The sequence below is a fragment of the Etheostoma cragini genome, chromosome 11 (assembly GCF_013103735.1).
Source record: "Etheostoma cragini isolate CJK2018 chromosome 11, CSU_Ecrag_1.0, whole genome shotgun sequence".
Classification (NCBI taxonomy): domain Eukaryota; kingdom Metazoa; phylum Chordata; class Actinopteri; order Perciformes; family Percidae; genus Etheostoma; species Etheostoma cragini.
The window spans coordinates 1,961,776-1,982,775 of record NC_048417.1 but is presented as its reverse complement, the minus strand read 5'-3'; the positions used below and the strand labels follow the sequence as shown (position 1 = coordinate 1,982,775).

The following is a 21,000-nucleotide window of genomic DNA, read 5'->3' as shown; positions in this document are numbered from 1 at the left end:
CATTACATTATGAATCTTATCTAGAGAGTCATCAGAGTCATAGAGTCATCAGACGCAGGGTTTTTACTGGCAGTGTTTAAAGCATTTAAACAGGAAAGGAATGAGGTTCAAAAAGATAAAAGGATTGTACGTCAGTCATATTGAAAGTGTACACGAGAGGCATGTAGCACAGATACTTGGAGAATAACCAGTTTCCTTGAGGGCGTTACAGTATAGCCTGCAACCATAACGTTCATTAGACTCTCGAGGGACATTTGGAGGGTGTGATCCTCAGGAAATACTGATAAATAACACAACAGCTGCTTGAATATAAGAAGAAGCAACAGAGCTTAACAGTACAACAGGATATTTTTGGGGCTTTTGAGCAACTTAAGTTGGGCAACATGTTTAATAACCAATCAAATTTGAAAAATTATTTGTAAATAATATTAATAATAATGTCTACTTTATTAATCCCACAGGGGGAAATTACAATGTACAGTGTGTTGTTATTACACACATTACACAACGGCCTGAATTACACACACATGCTCAGTACGTATGCATGCACTAATGGAGAGATGTCAGAGTGTGTGTGTGTGTGTGTGTGTGTGGGGGGGGGCTGCCCATGGAAAGGGGGTTTGGTGCCTTGCTCAAGAGCACCTTGGCAGTGCCTAGGAGTTGAACTGGCATCTCTCCAGCTACCATAACAATCAGTGCGTGGGGAGAGACGTGCAATACGGGCTTAAATATGTCATTTACACATGTATTTATTTGGTTTATGGTTTTATTGTTTATTTTGTTATAATGTTTTTGAATGGTCTGGAGTACTGTAGTTATTGTGTCATCTTTCTTCATTCATGTCTGGATGGGTGGTGGTGATGAGGAGGAAGGGGGGTGTTAATGTTGCAAATTTTATATTTTGTATGTTGTTTAAAAAACAAATCAAACAAAATGAGAGCTGACAACAGCCCCGGGGACACATCCGCAGTCAGCCCCCAGCCAGCTAGCACCATCCCGGGCAGCACATAACTCCGGTGCTAAGGACCCTAACAGCCAGGCACCCGAGTCAGAGGAGTGGCCATTCATAACGTTACACCTCCATTAGCGTTACAGGTACCCCCCTTTTGCTTTTTAGCCATACAGTTACAGTTAGCTAAATTTACCGGACAAAACAGGAATTATTAACTAACCTAGTTATTAATCATCATCATCATCATCATCACCCCCCATCCCCATCATCATCCCCATCATCATCCTCACTGTTTCTAATTGTTCTAAAAGATTCCTCACCTCTGAATTGCAGCAGTGCCTTATGGTCCTTCAGAGTATCTAAAATATGGAGCAAACACAAACTTTCCCTCCGCCAGCCTCCTGCCTCCACCCGCTGCTTCTACCCCACGATTCACATGTCGTGCTTGAGATTCAGACGAAGGCTGTGGTTTCGTTTTTTCTCGTCAGCCCGTTCAAAATTGCACTTAGAAAAGTACGGAAAATTCTGCTGAGGGAAGAGGAAACTTTCTCTCGCCTCCAGGTGTGACTTAGTTTTTAGTGCATCAGCATCATTGCCAGAATGCATCAACACACACCTACACACTCTTTCGTTACAGTAACACTCATGCAATTTAGCAGTGGCCGGCAGCACATTAGTTGGGTTCAGTGTTTCTAGATGCCATCCACAAGCTCACTCCTGTTTAAGCAAACCTGCGTTGTTTTAGCCTCTTTGGTGCTTCCCCCTTACTGCTGCAGTGTCTACCCGACACACATCTCAGAGACCCCTTGAATGCCAAAGCAGCAGCGTGCAGACATCGTCTTTCTACATGTTTCTGAGAAACTAAACTTTGATCCAAAGCAACTTCCATTGAAATAATTTAACCATGAAGGTACAAACTCAGAACACCAAGAATCATGTATACATAAGCTACAAATAGGCCAAACTACAGAGTAGTGAGACACATAGGTGCAACATTAGTGCATTTTGTTGTTGTTGATATGCATCAGTGGGGGTTTCCTGAAGAAGATTGAAAGTGAGTGATAAGGAACCCACATGAAAGAGAGAGACTCAAACACAACTACTGTTTACATTAGAGTAGATTAGGGAGATATGGAGAAAATCTGTTACCATGATATTTTATAACAGATATCTTGAATTATGCAAACAATATTGTAGGGTTGACAACTGGTGCTTTTGCATTTACACCATGAGATTTGTGTTAAATATTCATCAGTAATGTGGACAGGGCTGTAGTCGAGACCACTTTAGTCAAGTCCAAGACAAGTCCAAGACCAGGACTAGTCAAGTCCAAATCAAGACCGAGTCCAAAGAGGTTCGAGTCCAAGACAAGACAGAGTCCAAAAAGGTTAGAGTCCAAGTCAAGTCGAGTCCAAGACAAGTCCAAGACCAGGACTAGTCGAGTCCTAGACAAGACAGAGTCCAAAGAGGTTTGAGTCCAAGTCAAGACAGAGTCCAAAGTGGTTTGAGTCCAAATCAAGTCGAGTCCAAGACAAGTCCAAGACCAGAACTAGTCAAGTCCTAGACAGGACAGAGTCCAAAGAGGTTCGAGTCCAAGTCAAGACAGAGTCCAAAGAGGTTCGAGTCCAAGTCAAGACCAAGTCCAAAGAGGTTAGAGTCAAAATCAAGACAGAGTCCAAAGTGGTTCGAGTCCAAGTCAAGACAGAGTCCAAAGTGGTTCGAGTCCAAGACAAGACAGAGTCCAAAGTGGTTCGAGTCCAAGACAAGACAGAGTCCAAAGTGGTTCGAGTCCAAGTCAAGACCAAGTCCAAAGTGGTTCGAGTCCAAGTCAAGACAGAGTCCAAAGTGGTTCGAGTCCAAGTCAAGACAGAGTCCAAAAAGGTTAGAGTCCAAATCAAGTCATCCCAAGACAAGTCCAAGACCAGGACTAGTCAATACCAAGTCAAGACCGAGTCCAAAGAGGTTCGAGTCCAAGACAAGACAGAGTCCAAAGTGGTTCGAGTCCAAGACAAGACAGAGTCCAAAAAGGTTAGAGTCCAAATCAAGTCGAGTCCAAGACAAGTCCAAGACCAGAACTGGTCAAGTCCTAGACAGGACAGAGTCCAAAAAGGTTTGAGTCCGAGTCAAGACCGAGTCCAGTCCAGGAATAAAGGTCTTATGCATGACAGTATCAAGACAATACTTTTGGGTTTCACTTTGCCTCCAATATTATTATCAACATAATAAAGACACCTGGACTCGGTCCAGACCAAAAGCCATATGGGGCGAGACCAGTGGCCGAGACTGAGACAAGTCCAAGTCCAAACACTAGCGAGTACGAGACAAGTCCGAGACCATAGAAAAACGGTCTTGAGTCCGGACTCTAGTACTACAGCCCTGAATGTGGATACAGTGACTGTGTGGTTATTAATTAATTGATTAATTATTGACAGATAAGATAAATTACATCACTGAACTGTAACACAGCCTTTAAAACCAGGAAAAGACAACACGTATGTCTTATTACGATGTTCAACAACATCACAACATCTATATAGTGTAGTGTTGACACATTGCCCAGCCCTAGTTTGAATGGTGACATATAAACTTGCCACACAGACACACACATCACACAACAACAACGACAACAACAACTCTGAAACACCCTTGACTGCACTGCACAGTAGTAACTGCTTCCTCTGAAAAGTATTGACTGTGACACACACACACACAACCACACACACACACACACACACATTCAGACACACAGGAAACAGCGGTAAGAGCCGCATGGGTTAGTTCTGCAAAGGCAGAGTCTTTTCCAGAATGAACTATGTGCTGAGGCTCATGACGTCGCTGTTCTCTGGCCACAACATCCTGTACGGCCCCTGGACCTCACCGAGAGATCACTCCACAACACGAAAACATGAAAGGAAGGGACACGGGAAGTCTTTTTTTCCCTTAACACATAACCTTTGTACTTAGTGCAAAAGTATGCACTAAGTATTTAAGCAAGCCGTAAGTACGCCATTTGTAAAAGAATTGCCTTTAATGTTGTGTTAAATACCAAAAAAAGACATGGTTCAGGATTTGCATGGCCCCTTTCTTTTGACATTTGAGTCAGTGAACAGTAGAAATAGTCACAAAAACACAAAACCAGCTACACATTCAACATGACTTTTAATTCTACTTCCCTCTTTCCACTAGCACACATACTTCTCCTTACTAGAGATGTTTTAGATTTGACAGTCAGTCAACTGTCAGTCTGTGGCTGAACTGGACAACGTGACTTGTCCTTTTACAGGGAGTGATGGTGTAGAGAGCAAGAGCATACCAGCAAGTGCCTTTGCTGTGAGTAAATGCTCTGTTGGGGACCAGAGCCTTCAGCCGCTCTGCTCCCCAGCTCTGGATCTCACTCCCACCTGACCTCCGCAGTATCGAGTGTCTCCCCCTGTTCAAAACCAGACTCAAAACCCACCTGGTCCAGCTTATTTGCATATTTGTAAATACACTGTTCCTGTCATTTTTTCATAACTTTTCCTACTTTTCTGTTCCCTGTATCTGTCTTTTATTGTCTGTAAAGCAACCTTGAGTGCATAGAAAGGCGCTGTTAAATAAAATGTATTATTATTATTATTATTAATAAATAGAAGTGTGTATACAGAACACTTCAACATTGTTCTGGGGCTTTGGCCTTTCCATCCCCGAAATACTGCAAACACCAGAGATCTGCAGAAATATTAAGGTCCCACATCACTGTCATTATCAGGTTCATACTTGTATTTTTGTTTTCTACTGGAACATGTTTACATGATATGTTGTAATATAATGTAAAAAACATGTTCTTTTTCTCATTCTGTCTGTCTGAAACGCTCCATTTTAACGCCTGTGTTTTTCAGCCCTAATGGAAAAAAGCCCAGTCTGCTCTGATTGGTCAGCATTTGGTAACCATCATTGCAGCCGGGGGAGCACTGTAACAGCACTGTAGCAGCACTTCCTATATATATATATATATATATATATATATATATATATATATATATATATATATATACGACTTAGCTGTGACATCATGGGACCTTTAAAACCATTTCCTTTTGGTTTGCCTTTACCCGTCATTCCTCTAAATTGTTGTATTTCGTGCTTTTAACCATGCTCGTTCTGCCTGCTGTCCCTTTTGCCTGAGTCCCATTTTGTAACCTTTTTAAAAGCTGTTCTGAAAGAACCACATTTGGATCTTTTTCCTCCACATGGATCAGTCCAGACCACCAGTCTGGTCTCACCAGTTGTTTGGGACCAGAGGTTCTTCCCCCCTACTACTTAAGTTTGCAATGATGCATGTTGTCTAAAAAGGATCTACTGTACAGTGATATATCTCTCACACAGTTTTGGTGCCACCTTTGTTTGTGCAAAAGCACTTCCTTTGTTTGCTCTGTGATGCGTCTGCCTGTCTACATACACTGCTGTCGTAGTAGTGTACTGTACGTTATGGTGAAAATTGCTTATGCCATTCATAGAGTACTGCATGAGCATGTCAGACCGTGAAATTAAGTTTAATTCAATTCCATTTTACTTATAGTATCAAATCATCGAGACACTTTAGAGGTTGAGTAGGTCTAGACTACACTCTATAATTTACAAGGACCCAACTAAATGTGCTGTAAATGTGCTGTATTTATATAGCGCTTTTCCAGTCTTAACAACTGCTCAAAGCGCTTTTACATCTACAGGAAACATTCACCATTCACACACATTCATACACTGTGGCCGGGGCTGCCATACAAGGTGCCACCTGCTCATCAGATAAACACTCACACACATTCACACTCCGATGCGCAGCACCAGGGCCAACTCGGGGTTCAGTGTCTTGCCCAAGGACACTTCGACAATGACTGCAGGGGCGGGGATCGAACCACCAACCTTCCAATTGGCAGGCAACCGCTCTACCACTGAGCTCTACCACTGAGCCACAACAGACAACAGTGCAACAGTGGGGGGGAAAAACAGTGGGGAGGAAAAACTCCCTTTTAGGAAGAAACCTGGGACTGGGACAGACCCAGACCCAGACCCAGGCTCTTGGTAGGCTGAGTCTGATGGTGCTGCTTGGGGGGACGCGGGGGGGATGCACAGTGGCAATAATTCTTAGTTTAGTTAGTTTAGTTATTAGAAGTGTCTGATTTCTCCCTATTAAAGTATATTAAAAAAAGCAAAGCACAGTGAAACACAAGAAAGTTAACAAACGATTGCACAGTGCAAGTATTTAAGAAAGCAGAGTAACTTTTAAAAAGAGTTTGTTAGAATGAATCAGAAAATTAAGTTCCTGTTGAAAAACTCGGGTTATGTTCAACCCTTGTGTTGTCCTTGGGTCTAACTGACCCGTTTCTAAGGGTTTTATATCAGAAATATGGATTTCTTTCAACCAAATTGCCCAAAAATAACATGGATGATTCCATACAACGTTCTTCAGGTAAAATTAATGATTACTTTCATTGAATTTTTGGGGTGTTTTATTTAATCTGATAGCATTTGAATTCTTTTTTTTAATGGTTTCCAAACAGAATCCGGACTAAACTTTGACATCTTCCCATCTGAGAACCACTCAACATCCTCTGATCTTAACTATTACTCAAAATAAGTCATAATTTCTGCCTTTTTAACTAAAAACGTAAGTATTATTTGATATAAATGAGGTTTGTTGACCATGAATTCCAAGAATAAGTGTAAAACATGTTATAAAACCAGCTCAGGTTTAAAAAAAAAGAGCCAATAGCATGGAAAAAGTGACATATAAATCAGAAAACATCGTCATAAACATGGGAAAAGCCCACAAAATGTTCATTTTCAATTTTGACCTTGAAGGACAAGTTCATAACGAGCACCCATTCATAAGGGGAAGACAACACAGGGGTTAAAGGTCGGTGACTCACCTGCAGCTGCTGTTGGATGATTTTCATGTTGTGTCTTTGTAGGAAGTTCTGCTCCTGTGAGCGCACCCTGTCCAGCTGGGACAGCAGGTTGGTGAACAGCACCGCCGCCATGGACTCGTCGTTAGCCGCGATGTCCCTGAAACACAGACAGGGGGGGGCGTTTAGGACATTTCCAGCAGGACTCACGAAGAAGAAGAAGAATATAGCCAATGGTATGCATGGAAAACAGACCAAATACACCCAAATAAAGTCATTCTGGTCGTGCTATTAGTTTTCAGTTACACTTTGTCAGTACAGCTCCCCATACAATGCTAACTGCTAATAGCTTGTCACTGTATAATAACACAGGCTGTAACTGTTTTGTTGTTTTATTTGTTTAGGTTTGGTTTTGTTTAGTTTTTTGTAAATGTCTTTATTTTGTCCATGGTAAATGAGTTTCTGGTTGCTATGTTGATGTTGTGTGTTTATTGTTTTCGGGCCTCCTCTGAAAGGCTTTTAGTAGCTTATTTGGGGTTTCCCATTTCATGCGTCATGTACATGATCATCGTACCTCATGAAATTGTGTTTGAATATACAATGATGACGTGTGAAATTAAAAAAAACGAGAAACGAAGCGCACTTCCTGCCGCAGAGATCGTGGAAGGTCAACTGAACCCGGTTGGTTGCTCTGTGATGGTTTGCAGTGAAGCGTGACATGTTTCTACAAGCGTGCAACGTGTTTGGTGCAGATGCTGCTAACATCTGTCCTGTGTTATCTGTCCATCTGTCCACCCATGCTCTGCTATTTTAATCATCTTATTTATTTGATTAGGACAATGCACGTTTCTGTAAATTGTCTATTTTTCAACTGTAGTCCTACCTAGGATGCCAGTCTTTTATGGTGGGAAGAAACCGGAGGAAACCCACACAAACACGGCGAGAACATATAAACTGCACCCAGAAAGGCCCGAAACGACCAGGATTCGAACCAAGAACCTCCTTGCTGTGAGGAAGAAGTGCTAACACTTAGCCACCATGCTGCCCATGCCTCTAACACCCTGCAGTGCCCTGCTATGACATAAACAACCACGATTACCATGTCTAGTCACTGTTCCATTATCTTCATTGTGACTGTTATTGACACTGTGCATCACATCACCCCCCCCACCCCCCCACCCCTCCAACCGGCACCGTCAGACACCGCCTACCAAGAGCCTGGCTCTGTCCTGGGTTTCTTCCTAAAAGACTTTTTTAGTAAACATGAAGCTGGTTTGCTTCTTTCTTTTACAATTTACAGCACAAGTTCTCTAAGGATCTATTTTAAATCCAAGCAAAATGTGGTATTGTAACAGAAATTTCCCTAAACTACTTGATATAGAATAAAATCGGAAATGTAATCAACTCGGGATCATGTGATTTGGAAGTGAATCATTTTGGGAAATCGTTGGTAATATCCAGCCCTCTTCACCCGCTACTCACTAACCCTGCAGGTCTGCTGCTTGGTGCTCAAGATGGGTTTTAAATTGTTTGTTTCATTATTTTTTTGGGCTTTATCCATTTATTAAAGGGATAGTAGACTGGAAAGGGGGAGAGAGATGGGGGAAGACACACAGCCAAGGGCAGCCGGTCGGATTCGAACCCACAACCAAAACAAAGAGGTAAAGGTGCTAAAACACACATGGTAAATGTAAAGGCTAATATTTTATAAATCTTTTGATCTGTCTGTCTTTGAGACACCAACAGTGACCCCAACCCCTTAAAAGTCATTATAATAGTTGTGCTTTTTTCACACACACACACACACACACACACACACACACACACACACACGCGCACGCACGCACGCATTACTCACCAATCCTGAGACTCGATCCAGCTGGACAGCCCCTGGCGGATGTCCATGGGGAAGTTATCATCATACAGGTAGTCCACATGTTCCAGGAGTCTGATCTCCAGCTGCTGAATCTGCTTCCACTGGGTCATGCTGCCTGCATTCAGACACCGCGAAACACACACACACACACACACACACACACAAACACACACACACACACACAGACAATGGGAAAATTAGGACCATGCTTAAAATGGAGAGAAACTCCTATTATTTGTCTATGATTGTTATGGTATCTCCCACACATAATATTGTGATAATAACTACAGTTCCGTGCTATTTTCTGCGTTACCTGCGCTGTTTCTGCGTTGCTGTTCCGTCGCTCTCCGTCACCATGTGCACTTGTTTCTCTCTGTGACTTTCGTTTTTGTGTGTAATGTTCAGGAAGCGACCTCATTAACTCTCAGGGGCTGTACCCTGCTACTGTCTGTTGGCTGTGGCCTATTCATCCTGACACCCGCCCATCCAAACACACACACACATACACACACACAATGAGAGAGGTAACATTGTAAACGTCACAAACGTAAGACTGTCGTCAGTGCCGTTTCTCTTTCTTCTTTATTTCTTTTGAAAAGCCATTTAAAGGCGTGTGGGCCACTCTGGTGTAGGCTATTATAGGACTGCAACGGAAGAAGTTAAGTGATACGGACATAGTCCAAACAATAACACTTTTATTTAATGAACTATGTACTTACAAAAAAAACTTACAATATCTTTATTATACGCCACTTTACATCCAGTCTCTATGGACTGTTGTTTGCCTGTTTGTTTGTGTGTTTACTTGTTTGTGTTTTGCTTTTATTGTAGAAAATGCTGCTTTTATAAGAGAATTTCCCCGCTGTGGGATGAATAAAACATTATCTAATCTAATCTCATCTAATCTAATCTAATGGGCATTAGAACACACTGATTGGACATTGCAATGTGTAGATTTGTGTGTATGTGTGTTTCTTTTGTGCTATTTTTGGGGATCAGTTTGTCTATATGTATTTATGTTTGTGTTTGGTCTGAACCCCTAACGTAATGTGTTGAGTGTACTTTTTTTTAAATGGGTTTTTGCAGTGACTGTTGCATGCCGGTCCAGCAGGGGGCAGCAACGCGCCTAGCAACAGCCTCGCAACCACAAAGAAGACGCGGTCAGAGGTGAAAGTTGACTTCGGTAAAAACATGGTTGAACACGGGGATATCCGCGTGGTTCACCGAGGTGGCAGTAAAATAAACTTCAGGGAGCCTGTCATAACCCATGACTCAAGGTGAGTGTGGGGTTTCAGTCCGGTAATTATTAGTATTTGGTAGAAGACGTTATGGCGGTTGTACGAGTTGTTATTAGCCGGAGAGCTAACGCCGGTGCTAGCCGTTAGCGTTAGCAACATTAGCTGCTAGTCGTTAGCATTAGCAATATTATCCGCTAGCTAACTGTTGATGTTGCTGCTGCTGTTTACAAAGTACCACGAGCTTATCTGTAACGGTAAATTCAATGACGCACACATACCGTTAAACAGTTAACCGTTAAAAAACCGTTGAAGTCTTTTTGGTTCGTATCCTAGCTACGGGGTTTTGTAAAAGCTGGGGTTGTGTTGCTCCAGGTATCTGCTCTGCGCCTCGGGGGAGTGTGTGAAGGTGTTCAGCACCTCCACGGAGGAGTGTATCCACGACCTGCGGGGACACACCGGCCTGGTGACGGGTGTGCTGCTCAAACCCTCCAACCACCTGCAGGTACAGTAGACCCCACCACGCATGCTCAAACCCTCCAACCACCTGCAGGTACAGTAGACCCCCCACGCATGCTCAAACCCTCCAACCACCTGCAGGTACTGTAGACCCCCCACGCATGCTCAAACCCTCCAACCACCTGCAGGTACTGTAGACCCACCACGCATGCTCAAACCCTCCAACCACCTGCAGGTACACACCTGCACCCCGGCTTTAGAGGAAAAAACACACCTGCACGCGGCTTGTTGTTGGTCTCCGACTTTTGAAGCCTTCAGTTCGTATTGATGATTATAATTATTACTGTACAGTACAGTAGTTACTTGTAAAAAAAACATTTCTACGGTACTTTTATTTGTTAAACAAATGCTTGTGCCTGTAAAGAGGTTTTGTTCTTTGGTTTCAATGCATTACGGAGTATTTCATCGTATAATAATTGTAAAAAAATAAAGGTTACTACTTCACGGATTTCACCTATCACGGGTTCCTATTGGAACGTAACCCCCGGGATAAACGAGGGTTCACTGTACGCTGAATGATTATTTTGGAAAAACTATTAGAGAAAGAAATGTTTCCTTTGACGATTTCCCTGGTGTTGAAAGTATAAAAGTGTTCTTCTGATGAACCCTTTTTTAGCTGTTTTGCTCTTCATGTGATTGCATGATGGTTGACTGCACCTGGCAAATAACAGGGGACTTCGTTGCTACGTACATTAGTGAAATAGGATATAGGTAGTTGGATTTTATTGTTTATTTATCTTCTTTTCCTGTGACAATGCGTACCTGTTTCTTGCTGCAGGTCTACTCTTGCTCAGCAGATGGCACTGTCAGACTTTGGGACTACACAGACGGCATCCTTATCAAGGTAAGGCTTGATTATTGTGTTGATTTTGCTCCATTCTTTGCGGTCAGTGTGGTTTGTCCTGTGTTGTTTTCTCTGATGTCTGGCAGCCATGTGTCACAGCTGTGTGTGATCTCTTCCAGACGCTCGTCATTGGATACCCGGTTTACTCCATCTGTGCATCTGCGACCCACGAAGGAGTCGTCTTCATCGTTACTCCCACGCTCAGTGACAAAAGATCTGGTAAGATCTGGTCTTTTCAAAACATGGTCGTTGCTTAGGTGTGATGTCGGAGCTGTTTCTGCATCCATTAGACGCCCTGTGTGCTTTGGCAAATGTGACTTCAGTCTAAACCCAAAACCTTAGTGACCAGTACCATGCAAGTCCACATTCAGCTACAGGAAACCAAGAAGAGAGGGATCAGTAATAATTCTGAAATGGTACCAAACTGCAGAACCAGCCCGTCTTTCTACAGCTTCACACTAGTACTTACAGCAGCTTGTTATTCAAATGTAGAGCAGTGGTTTTGCTGCTTATAGTTAAATTAGATTAGATTCAACTTTATTGTCATTACACAGGTACAAGGCAACGAAATGCAGTTTGGGTCTAACCAGAAGTGCAATAGCAGCAGGTGCAGGATATACACTGGTTCCGTAAGTGTAGGACATGGATATGTACTGAATAAATATATAGATGAATACTATTATAAACAGAATTTTACAGATGGGTTTGTCCTATGAATATAAAATATAGATAACAAGTATTGTGAGCAAGATTTACAGCTAGGAATGTAGTGAATATAATATATTATAATACTTATTGTGGCAATAAGTCAAAACTTCTGAATACATCTCACCTGAATTTGCAATTTTTGTTGTTGTGTCAGCAGGGTTTGCATTGAGGTATCCAAGTGTAATATTGTCTTTTACAGTGTCTGTTTTTGATACTTCCACTAGGATTCACTAGTCACACCATTCTCACGAGGGCTTTAACATGTGTGAAGAAGAATTTGGGTAAGAGGTCACTGGGTGAGAATGTGTGGTAGGCTGATGTTTGACTCTGTGTGTGTGTGTGTGTGTGTGTGTGTGTGTTCGTGTAGATTTATTCCAGCTGGTTGCGGTAGATCTTCCACAGAGCGGCGATCAGCTGGTGGAGGCCCGAGAGCTTTCTGCTGTGCTCAGCGATGTCAGCTCCAACCCAGCGGCCATTGTCTTCGGCAGAGGGGTACGTACACCCCCGCTGCTGTCCCCACTACACCATCTGGACCAGTTGCACTCCCAAAAGGGATATTCTTATTCTCTACATGCATTGCTGATGTATCAGATGCATATTGATCTGAAAGCTTGTTGACTTGATCAGACTTTTCTGCTGTGGCAAAATAAAATTAAGCATGTTTGGACGCTAGAGCTTCATTTCAAATTTTGTGTCAGTCTTATAAAAACTCAAAACAAAAACAAGCAAACAAAGGAAGCATGAAATAAGTCCCTATCAAATGAACTTCAGGTAATTTGCTATATGATTGGCTATAGACCCTGATTGACACCAGTATTTCCTTAAGAACAGGTTTTAAATACAGATCCTTGTCAGCCTTTTTGCATGCCTGTGTTAATGATGTGGTCTTCCTCTCAGGGGGAATATATTGCTTCAGCCAAAGGTTTGCATCTAGAGGTCTACTTCTTCAAGAAGCAGAAGTCATACAGGTGAGCCACAGTGTGAGATGCTTCAGTTAAAGGAACACGCCGACTTATTGGGACTTTAGCTTATTCACCGTTACCCCCAGAGTAAGACAAGTCAATACAAACCCTTTTCATCTCCATGCGGGCTGTAACTGTGTCTGACGCCCCAACTCTGAGCTAAATCCAGGCGAACTCTCTGCTCCGTGACCGGGCTTCTCAGGTGCTGCCAGCAAATCACTCCGCCCAAGTGGCAGAAGTACCGGTGCTTCGCCTTTCTGAGAATATAGTTCCCAGTTTGAATGCGGTTAGAAGATGTCTGTGTCTCATGTGACCCCATTATTTGCACACCCTATGACTAGACAAATCACAACATGTAAATAGGAACATGTTGGAGTTATTTTGTCACTTTTTGGAAGCAGTAGGCTAGTTGGAGCCGGTCTTGAGGCCAAAGGTCTTGAATCTTAAACCCTGATGATGTTCTGTAACACTGCATGTCTGTCATTGTGTGGGTTGGTAAAAGGTTTTCCCTCAAAGAAGACAACAAGAAGGGAGGCAAGAACACATTCACGTGCGTCGCCTGTCATCCAAAAGATGACTGCATTGCCACGGGCCATGAAGACGGAAAGATTCGCTTGTGGTGAGTGTAGTAACAACACGGCCTTGAAGAATATGGAGGAGTTTGTTAAAGTACGACATGTGGAAATGGCCAAAATCACACTAATTTCAAACTTTCAATCCAAAATGGCGGACTTCCTGTTAGGTTTAGGGTATGGCTCCAATGGAGTTTTATGTCCGCCCTGCCATGCTACATATGTGCACCAAGTTTCGTGAGTCTATGTTAAATGTACTGCAGGGGCTCAATTTTCATAATATTATAGGTGTCGCTAGCGAGCCATTTTTGTGAATTTCCCGAAACCCTTTAAATACGTATATTTTCACCTTACTTGATGCGACCGCCAATGGTTTTTGAATATGTTAAGCCCCTCAAAAAGGCAATTAATTTACCGGAAGAATAATTCCCTTAAGGCCCTAATTAAGCAAACAGTAAATAACTTGTGAAAAAAACAATTTGCACTATACAAGGTAGAAAGCACACAGTTCTGCATGTCTATTTCTAACATTACTGTTTATCCTTTTCAGGAGAAACTTCAACCACAAGAAGGAGTACACGTACTCCACCTTGCACTGGCACCACAGTGCTGTCAGCTCGCTGTGCTTCACCCCAGAAGGTACACACCTGTCATTACCCGTCTTGGGATTTCTTTCTCATTCCCCATCTATTTCAGAGAAAAGTGTTCCTCTCAGTCAAGGTACTGTTAAGATCTCAGATGGGCAACTGGAGATTTGTCCCGTTTAAAAACATTAAGTCTGCATTTCAATGACCGAATGTATCTAGGTTGTCTTTGCTTTTGTTTTTCCAGGCACCAACCTGCTGAGTGGAGGCATGGAGTCGGTGCTCGTCCAGTGGCGATACAACCAAGAGGCCGAGCGGGACTTCCTGCCCCGCCTGGGCTCGGCCATCACCCACATCACTGTTTCACCTGACGGAGCGTTGTTCTGCACCTCACACAGTGACAACAGTAAGGAGCTGTAACCCGTATTATGCACTCTGCTGAAAGAAGAATTAACAACAGGCTTTTGGGAGATGATTGTTATGGAAAGCCAGCATCCATTGGCCAGTAGCGTTACATCATTAATGCACTATGTTTGCCAGTGCCACTTGCTTTGAACCCTGCAAGCTTAACATTTGCACCCCAGAGGTCAAATCTGTGTCCTTGACCGATAAGGTTGAGAAATGCCACACTAACTGAAGCTGTAAAACGCATAGACAGAATAATAGATTCAGAGTTTTATGTATGAAAGGAAAGATGTGGTAACTGATTTCTGTGTGTTCTTGTTCCAGAGATTACGATCATCCAGAGTTGTGTTAAAGTGTCAGCTGTCATTCAGGGCCTGGTCAAAGGTGAGTAACGGCTGCAGGTGGCAACGGCACGTACATCGATCATAAACACGCTGTATGGACTCATAAACACATCTATCATAAATAACCTCCACAGTTCATGGAGAACACGCTTGCTTCTATAAGGATGATTTTGCAGATTTTTGAAAAATAACATCTGTAAAAATATCTATCTTGTGGCCGGTTTAGCTCAGTGCTGTCGAGCGGGCACACATGTGGAGGTTCCCCTCTCTCTCTCTCTCTCTCTCTCTCTCTCTCCCTCTCTCTCTCTCCCTCTCTCTCTCTCTCTCTCTCTCTCTCTCTCTCTCTCTCTCTCTCTCTCTCTCTCTCTGTCCCTCCCCTTTTCACGTCTTCATCTGTCCTTTTGGAATTGAGTGCTTAAAATGCCCCAAAAAATAATCTTTAAAAGATTTAATCTAATTTCAAATATCTACATTTGACACTAGGTGATCACAGTGCTGTGTTCAAAGACATTACAAAAGAGATTTAGGTCAATCAAACGAACCCCTGGATCTCTTTGAATGAGGTATAACGAGCTGCGTTACAATCGCCCGGAAATTCAGCAAAGAGGAATTCCCTCTGATGAATGGATTCAAAAGGCTGATCAGACCTTTTCATTGTAATATCGGTATAAAATGTCCTCGTTAGCAAGTCTTGTCGTATTTAACCAGAAATCTCTTGTCTTAGTTTTTAGCATAGAGGTAATAACGCATCGTTTGTAATTGTATGCAGCAATTGTATGTAATTGTATTGTTCTGTAGCGGTGTGCAGATGCTAATTGTCCCCTGGAAAACCTTCGGGAAGTTCTGAGCAATTGTGTCTCTTTGTGCTTCCGTTGAACTTTTCTTTCTTCATATGAGATATCAAAACGAGAAATCAAGGTTTAAATCTGTCAGGTTATTCCGTGCATGTAAAAAGAAAAAGCAATATATTTCTCACTTTTTTCCTCTTCTTTTTTTTGTTTTTCTATGTCGTGGTACAGGAGAAAGTGTGAGGACAGACTTGATGGTGGACCCACGCAGCAAATCCCTGGTGCTCAACGGGAAGCCAGGCCACCTGCAGTTTTACTCCCTCCAAAGAGACAAACTGCTGTACAACGTAAGCACTCTACTGTCAAATCTGACACACATGAGCCAGACCGAGTTAGTCTGAGGACCAGTTTTGGAAGCTTTTTATGAACACAATGTGCCATGACAGCACCTGAAATTGCATCAACATGGTTACGAGTATGCAGTGTTTTGATAATTCTGAACATTATTTAGTCCAAACGTCTGCTGCTCACTTGTGTTTCCTGCATTTTTCTGACAGCAGCACCATTCAACTCCACTCCACCAGCATAATGGGGAAACTTTGTATTGTTGTGCCATAATTTACCTTCAGTATTTCCTTAAATATTCCCATTCTTTTCTTATTTTAGTTAAATTTTGTATTGGAATCTCAGTTCATATAGACGATTAGGGCTGGGAGGATTCGTCAACACAGTCGATGTCATTGATTACGGAAATGCGTCGACAGAAATAATTTGCATCGACTTGTCGGGTCCGGTAAAAGATAATGGAACAGTGACTATGGCGGTTCAGGATCACATGAAGACCACACATAAGTTGCATGTAAATTGGGTGATTGTCATATAAGGCTGATTTCCATGTAGGATAATTTTTGGAGGCTTTTTATGGACATAATGTGCCATAACAGCACCTGAAGTTACATCAATTTACAGTTACGAGTCCAAACAGAAGACACAAATCTGTTCTGATCCACTGGCTCTCTTATCAGTCATGTCACCTTAGTGTGAATTATTAAACGGTCTGTTGTCTTTGTGTTTCCCACAGCTGGACATAGTGCAGCAGGAGTACATCCATGAGTCGGGCCTGGAGCAGTTTGAGGTGGTCGCGGCGTCCTTCGATGCCTCTGGCAGCTGGCTGGCGACCGTGGAGGAACGAAAGCAGAGAGACGCGGAGCTGGAGCTCAACTTAAAACTCTGGGCGTTTGATGAACAAACACAGAGGTACACACGTAATAAATGGGATGACATTTTTACATGCTGGTGGTTTTTTGTGATCAAATTATTTCACTTATTATATATTTAGAAACCACAAATGGTGACAAACAACCACAAACGTTGAAAAAGTGTTTAATTATCACACTGTTTGGTAGATTTGGTTATTTTGGATTACAAAAACAAACCACACTGCCCTGTCTCAAGCAATAGTTTAGGACAAGGGCTGCACAATAAAAAAGTGTTTTTATCATCCTCACAATATCAACTGGCACAATATACACATCGCATAAGGCTGCAACATATCATGGAAGACAGTTGAGATGTTTTGAATTAGTTGAAGTTAGTTATTTGAGTGAATGAGTGTAAAATTGCACTTCATAATTTGTCATTTTTTTAGTGGCGCCTTTTTATATTTAATTCAATAAATAAAAATATTAAAATGTTGGAAACGATTTCCTTTCATTTGTTTTTAATTCATCAAGCATTTTGTAGTATTTTAGCCAAATACTGAAAACTGCAGAACTGAGTAGACTTTAATGTTTTATACGCATTATTCAACAACATTACTGCATATTTCCCTCATATTGTGCAGCCCTACTTTGGACTGGTGTACTATACTGTACTTTTTTTCTTCCCACACTCCTGTAACATGCCGACTGTTTCACCTGCAGTTTTGTGCTGAACACGACCATCTCGGCCCCCCACGAGGCGCGGATTACAGCCACGTGCTTCTGCCAGGCCAGCGACAGCCAGACCACCATGCTGGTCTCCACCAGCAAGGACGGACACTTCAAAGCCTGGCAGCTGGCCGCGCCTGCCCCCACGGAGGGTAAGCAGCTCAGATCAGATCAGTTTCTCACCGCGCCCTCTACAGAGAGGCAGATTTAGCCTGTTCTGTTAGTGTGGTAACATTTCCCGTGCTCTTTAACTTGCCTTGCTCCTCTATTGTTGTTTACTTTCACTTCTTATTCTCGGTGTGCATCTCCAAGAACTGTTCTTTGAGTTAGTTCTCTGTGTGATTTGTCCTCATTTATAAAGTTGGAGCAATTTAACTGTAACTAAAGCTGTGTTGCTGTCTTTAACCACAGTTCAGGGTCTTTTTCCAGCACTCGAGCATAACTTTGGATCATCATCATTGCAAAATACAGTCTCTAACATTATAGTTTATTTTCATTTACATCTCTACCAATAACTTGTCTTTGGTCCTTAATGAAAAACATGAAAAGAAGAATGTATACATCATCCTTTTAAAGCCAATACTTAGGAACTGTAAGACTGATAGATCCATTACCTTTAATAATATGTTACTATCAGGCTCAAACGACCATATCGGATCTTCGAATGTGAAAATGTGTAACATTTTGGTTTAAATTCTTCCCAAATCATGTTGTACATCCCACCTGGTGTGAAACTATCCACCACATCAGGTAGAATTTGGGGTTTGAGCCAAATTCTGCTGTATTTGTCACTAATCCAACCCTCTCTGTGTCGGCCTCCCTTTTGAACGTGCCAGCAGATGAAGGTCCGTCCTGGTCATGTGACTTCGTGGGAGCCTATCACGGCCTTGTGCCTGAGTGCTGCTGTTTCTCAGCCGACGGGTCTTTGCTGGCCGTCAGCTTTCAGGAGGTGGTGACTGTGTGGAGCCCGGCTTCCTGGGAGCTCCTGACAACTCTGTCCCAGCCGCCAAAAGCTGTCAGGTCAGAGGATAAACACGCACTACAATACCCCACACATTCCCCAGGGCTGGGTGTGCAACCTCGATATCTACTACTTAACCCTTGCATGCATTTTGACAAGGACACAAGTAAGAAAATTCATTTGAAATGCATCCAAAACCACAGAATCCATCTTTAGTCAACAAGCATCTGGGTGCCTGGGTAAAGGGTGTTACTATATGCAGGGGCTAAGTCTCCCCCCCGTCTCTCTCCTTATGCAAGTGTCTTGGCTAGTTTAAGACCGACTCAGTTGGCAATGCCCCGTCCAGCGCCGCGTTGTTTAAATAGCAAATGCACCTGCGCCCATCTTTGCACCCATGGGTGTGCTGGTCTTACAGTGAGGTGTGTTCTGTTGCATTTTGGGCGTGTTACGCCATTGACAAACAAAAACCTGGTCTAAAGTCAATAACGTTGCATTTCATGGTTATTTTAACAGAACCTTAGCCAAATGCTCCTAGGCTCATGCACAGCGCGCGCACACACTATGCTTGTTACACACACACACACACAGGGACAACACTATGCTCTCGCACACACACATACACACACACACACACACACACAAACAAACAGGGAAGCACACACAGCAGCACACAAACATGCAGTTTAACGACCCAAATGCACATACGGCAGGCGCTTTACGCCATACGCCTAGATCATTAAAGTAGCCTGCCTCCATGTCTGAGCTGTCCTGTCAACAAAGGCCAAAAATGGCAACAACATAATCTTTAAAAAAATAGAAGCAGCTATTGTTTGATTGAACAGAATTCCAGACTAGATACAGGGACATCTGGGGCCTTATATGGTTACAAGCACATCAATTACAAACTACGACAACATTAAATCTGTAAATTGGAAAAGAAATCTTAAAAAGCAAGACATGCCAGACAAGGAAGTAAGTGCTTAAGCACAGACGGTCCGTTTCAAGGAGCAAAGGCCGCTGCAAGAAAATGCGCTTAATGAGGATCCAAGCTTTGACTTATAAATGGTGATGGAGGACAGTTGTTGTCTGCACCGTAGCTTCGCTAGATTAATAATGGTTGTTGAGCTGCTGTGCTGCAAAATGTTGGATGTTTTCTTCCTCCCCGGTAAGCGCACTGGGCACGCTGGGACTCGCATTCAGAAAAAAAGGACAGACAACGCACAGTGCACACACACACACACACACACACACACACACACACACACACACACACATATACTAAGCAACCAGCTGCTTTTGAACAGTTAAATGTCCTTTTTACCACACTGGCACATTTCCAGGTGGTTGTTGTTTCTCACAGCGGACCGGGGATGTCTCCGCCTGAGGAAAAAGAAGTGCTGCCTGTCAGCCGGTGGAGAACAGGGTCAGGCTGCAGTTTCACAACCTTGTTGTTTGAGTCTCAGAAATGTTGGCATGTGTCTGAACTCAAGAAGGGGGCCCCTTCAGGTTCACTGAGGACACAGAACTACTGTTAGTTTCTGAACCACTTCTCTAGCACAGAAGCCTGAGTCAGCCTTAAACAAGAGAGACAAAGAAAGCAGCGAAGAAAAACGTTTTAATCGTCAAGAAGCCTTTTAAAAACAATGAAATAAATGGTTTAAAAAATCAGAGTAAAGGCCAATAGAATAGAGCTCTTGATTAGTGAGTGCAGGCAAACCCGTCTGAACTGCATGACCGATTAAACTTCCAAAAACCCAATCGTGTCCAGTAAGCCTCTTCAAATGACGTGACCTTTCCTGGATGCTTTACAAACACTTACTTTGTGTTTAACAGGACTTGAAAGTTGTAGGGAGGACATAGGAAAACGCTAATGGTCTGCTGTTTATACAGCTGCCCGGTACCGCTTACATAACTACCGCCTATGGATGCGTAGACCGGGGTCAGGGACTTACCCTCCGACTCTTTACACGGACCCTCAGAAGTTAACGACTTTTGGCTCTCTTGCAGAGAGCATCAATGGGCCCGATCCACCTGATTAGTTTTTTTTTTTTAATGAAGAAAAGTAATGAATTCTTTTATTTATGAATGTCAGAGACTCTTATTGAATAAATACTATAAGGAGCACAGCATTTAGAAGTGTTAAAGGGTGGCCATTACACACACTTTGTGGAAGTTTGGTTCTTGGAGGGTGTTCAGACTTTGCTTGTGGCGTAAAGCAGAAATTTCTCAAAAGCTAATCATGGGTGGGGCCTCTGGCTCACCCAGTAAGAGTGTCCCCACCCCCCCCACCCTCTGTAGGCTGAGTCCTTCAGCGGCCCAGGTTCAAATCAGTCCTTTGCTGCGTGTCGTCCCCCATCTCTCTCCCCCTTTCATGTCTATCCTCTGTCACTAATAAAGGGAAAAGCCCCAAAAACATAATCATAAAAAAGCTGATTGTGTG

General features: G+C 42.8%; 2 protein-coding genes across 3 annotated transcripts in view; one reads left to right on the top strand and one right to left on the bottom strand.

Annotated features, from left to right (window-relative positions):
- stat4 (signal transducer and activator of transcription 4) overlaps nt 1-9,211 on the bottom strand; it is a 28,531-nt gene extending 19,320 nt beyond the window's left edge. For both annotated transcript variants that reach the window (XM_034884598.1, XM_034884599.1), the window contains exons 1-3: nt 9,024-9,211; nt 8,693-8,825; nt 6,859-6,994 (exon numbers count right to left, since the gene is read on the bottom strand). In XM_034884598.1, the coding sequence (XP_034740489.1) occupies nt 6,859-6,994; nt 8,693-8,820 (264 nt within the window). In that variant the 5' untranslated portion in view covers nt 8,821-8,825; nt 9,024-9,211. The remainder of the gene's footprint in view (nt 1-6,858; nt 6,995-8,692; nt 8,826-9,023) is intronic.
- A 611-nt stretch (nt 9,212-9,822) lies between these two features.
- wdr75 (WD repeat domain 75) overlaps nt 9,823-21,000 on the top strand; it is a 16,030-nt gene continuing 4,852 nt past the window's right edge. Inside the window, exons 1-14 of the mRNA XM_034885992.1 lie at nt 9,823-9,987; nt 10,321-10,450; nt 11,243-11,308; nt 11,428-11,527; nt 12,384-12,508; nt 12,914-12,984; nt 13,481-13,597; nt 14,101-14,189; nt 14,382-14,540; nt 14,864-14,923; nt 15,903-16,018; nt 16,753-16,928; nt 17,594-17,751; nt 18,439-18,726. Coding sequence (XP_034741883.1) covers nt 9,902-9,987; nt 10,321-10,450; nt 11,243-11,308; nt 11,428-11,527; nt 12,384-12,508; nt 12,914-12,984; nt 13,481-13,597; nt 14,101-14,189; nt 14,382-14,540; nt 14,864-14,923; nt 15,903-16,018; nt 16,753-16,928; nt 17,594-17,751; nt 18,439-18,726 — 1,741 coding nt within the window. The 5' untranslated portion in view covers nt 9,823-9,901. The remainder of the gene's footprint in view (nt 9,988-10,320; nt 10,451-11,242; nt 11,309-11,427; nt 11,528-12,383; nt 12,509-12,913; nt 12,985-13,480; nt 13,598-14,100; nt 14,190-14,381; nt 14,541-14,863; nt 14,924-15,902; nt 16,019-16,752; nt 16,929-17,593; nt 17,752-18,438; nt 18,727-21,000) is intronic.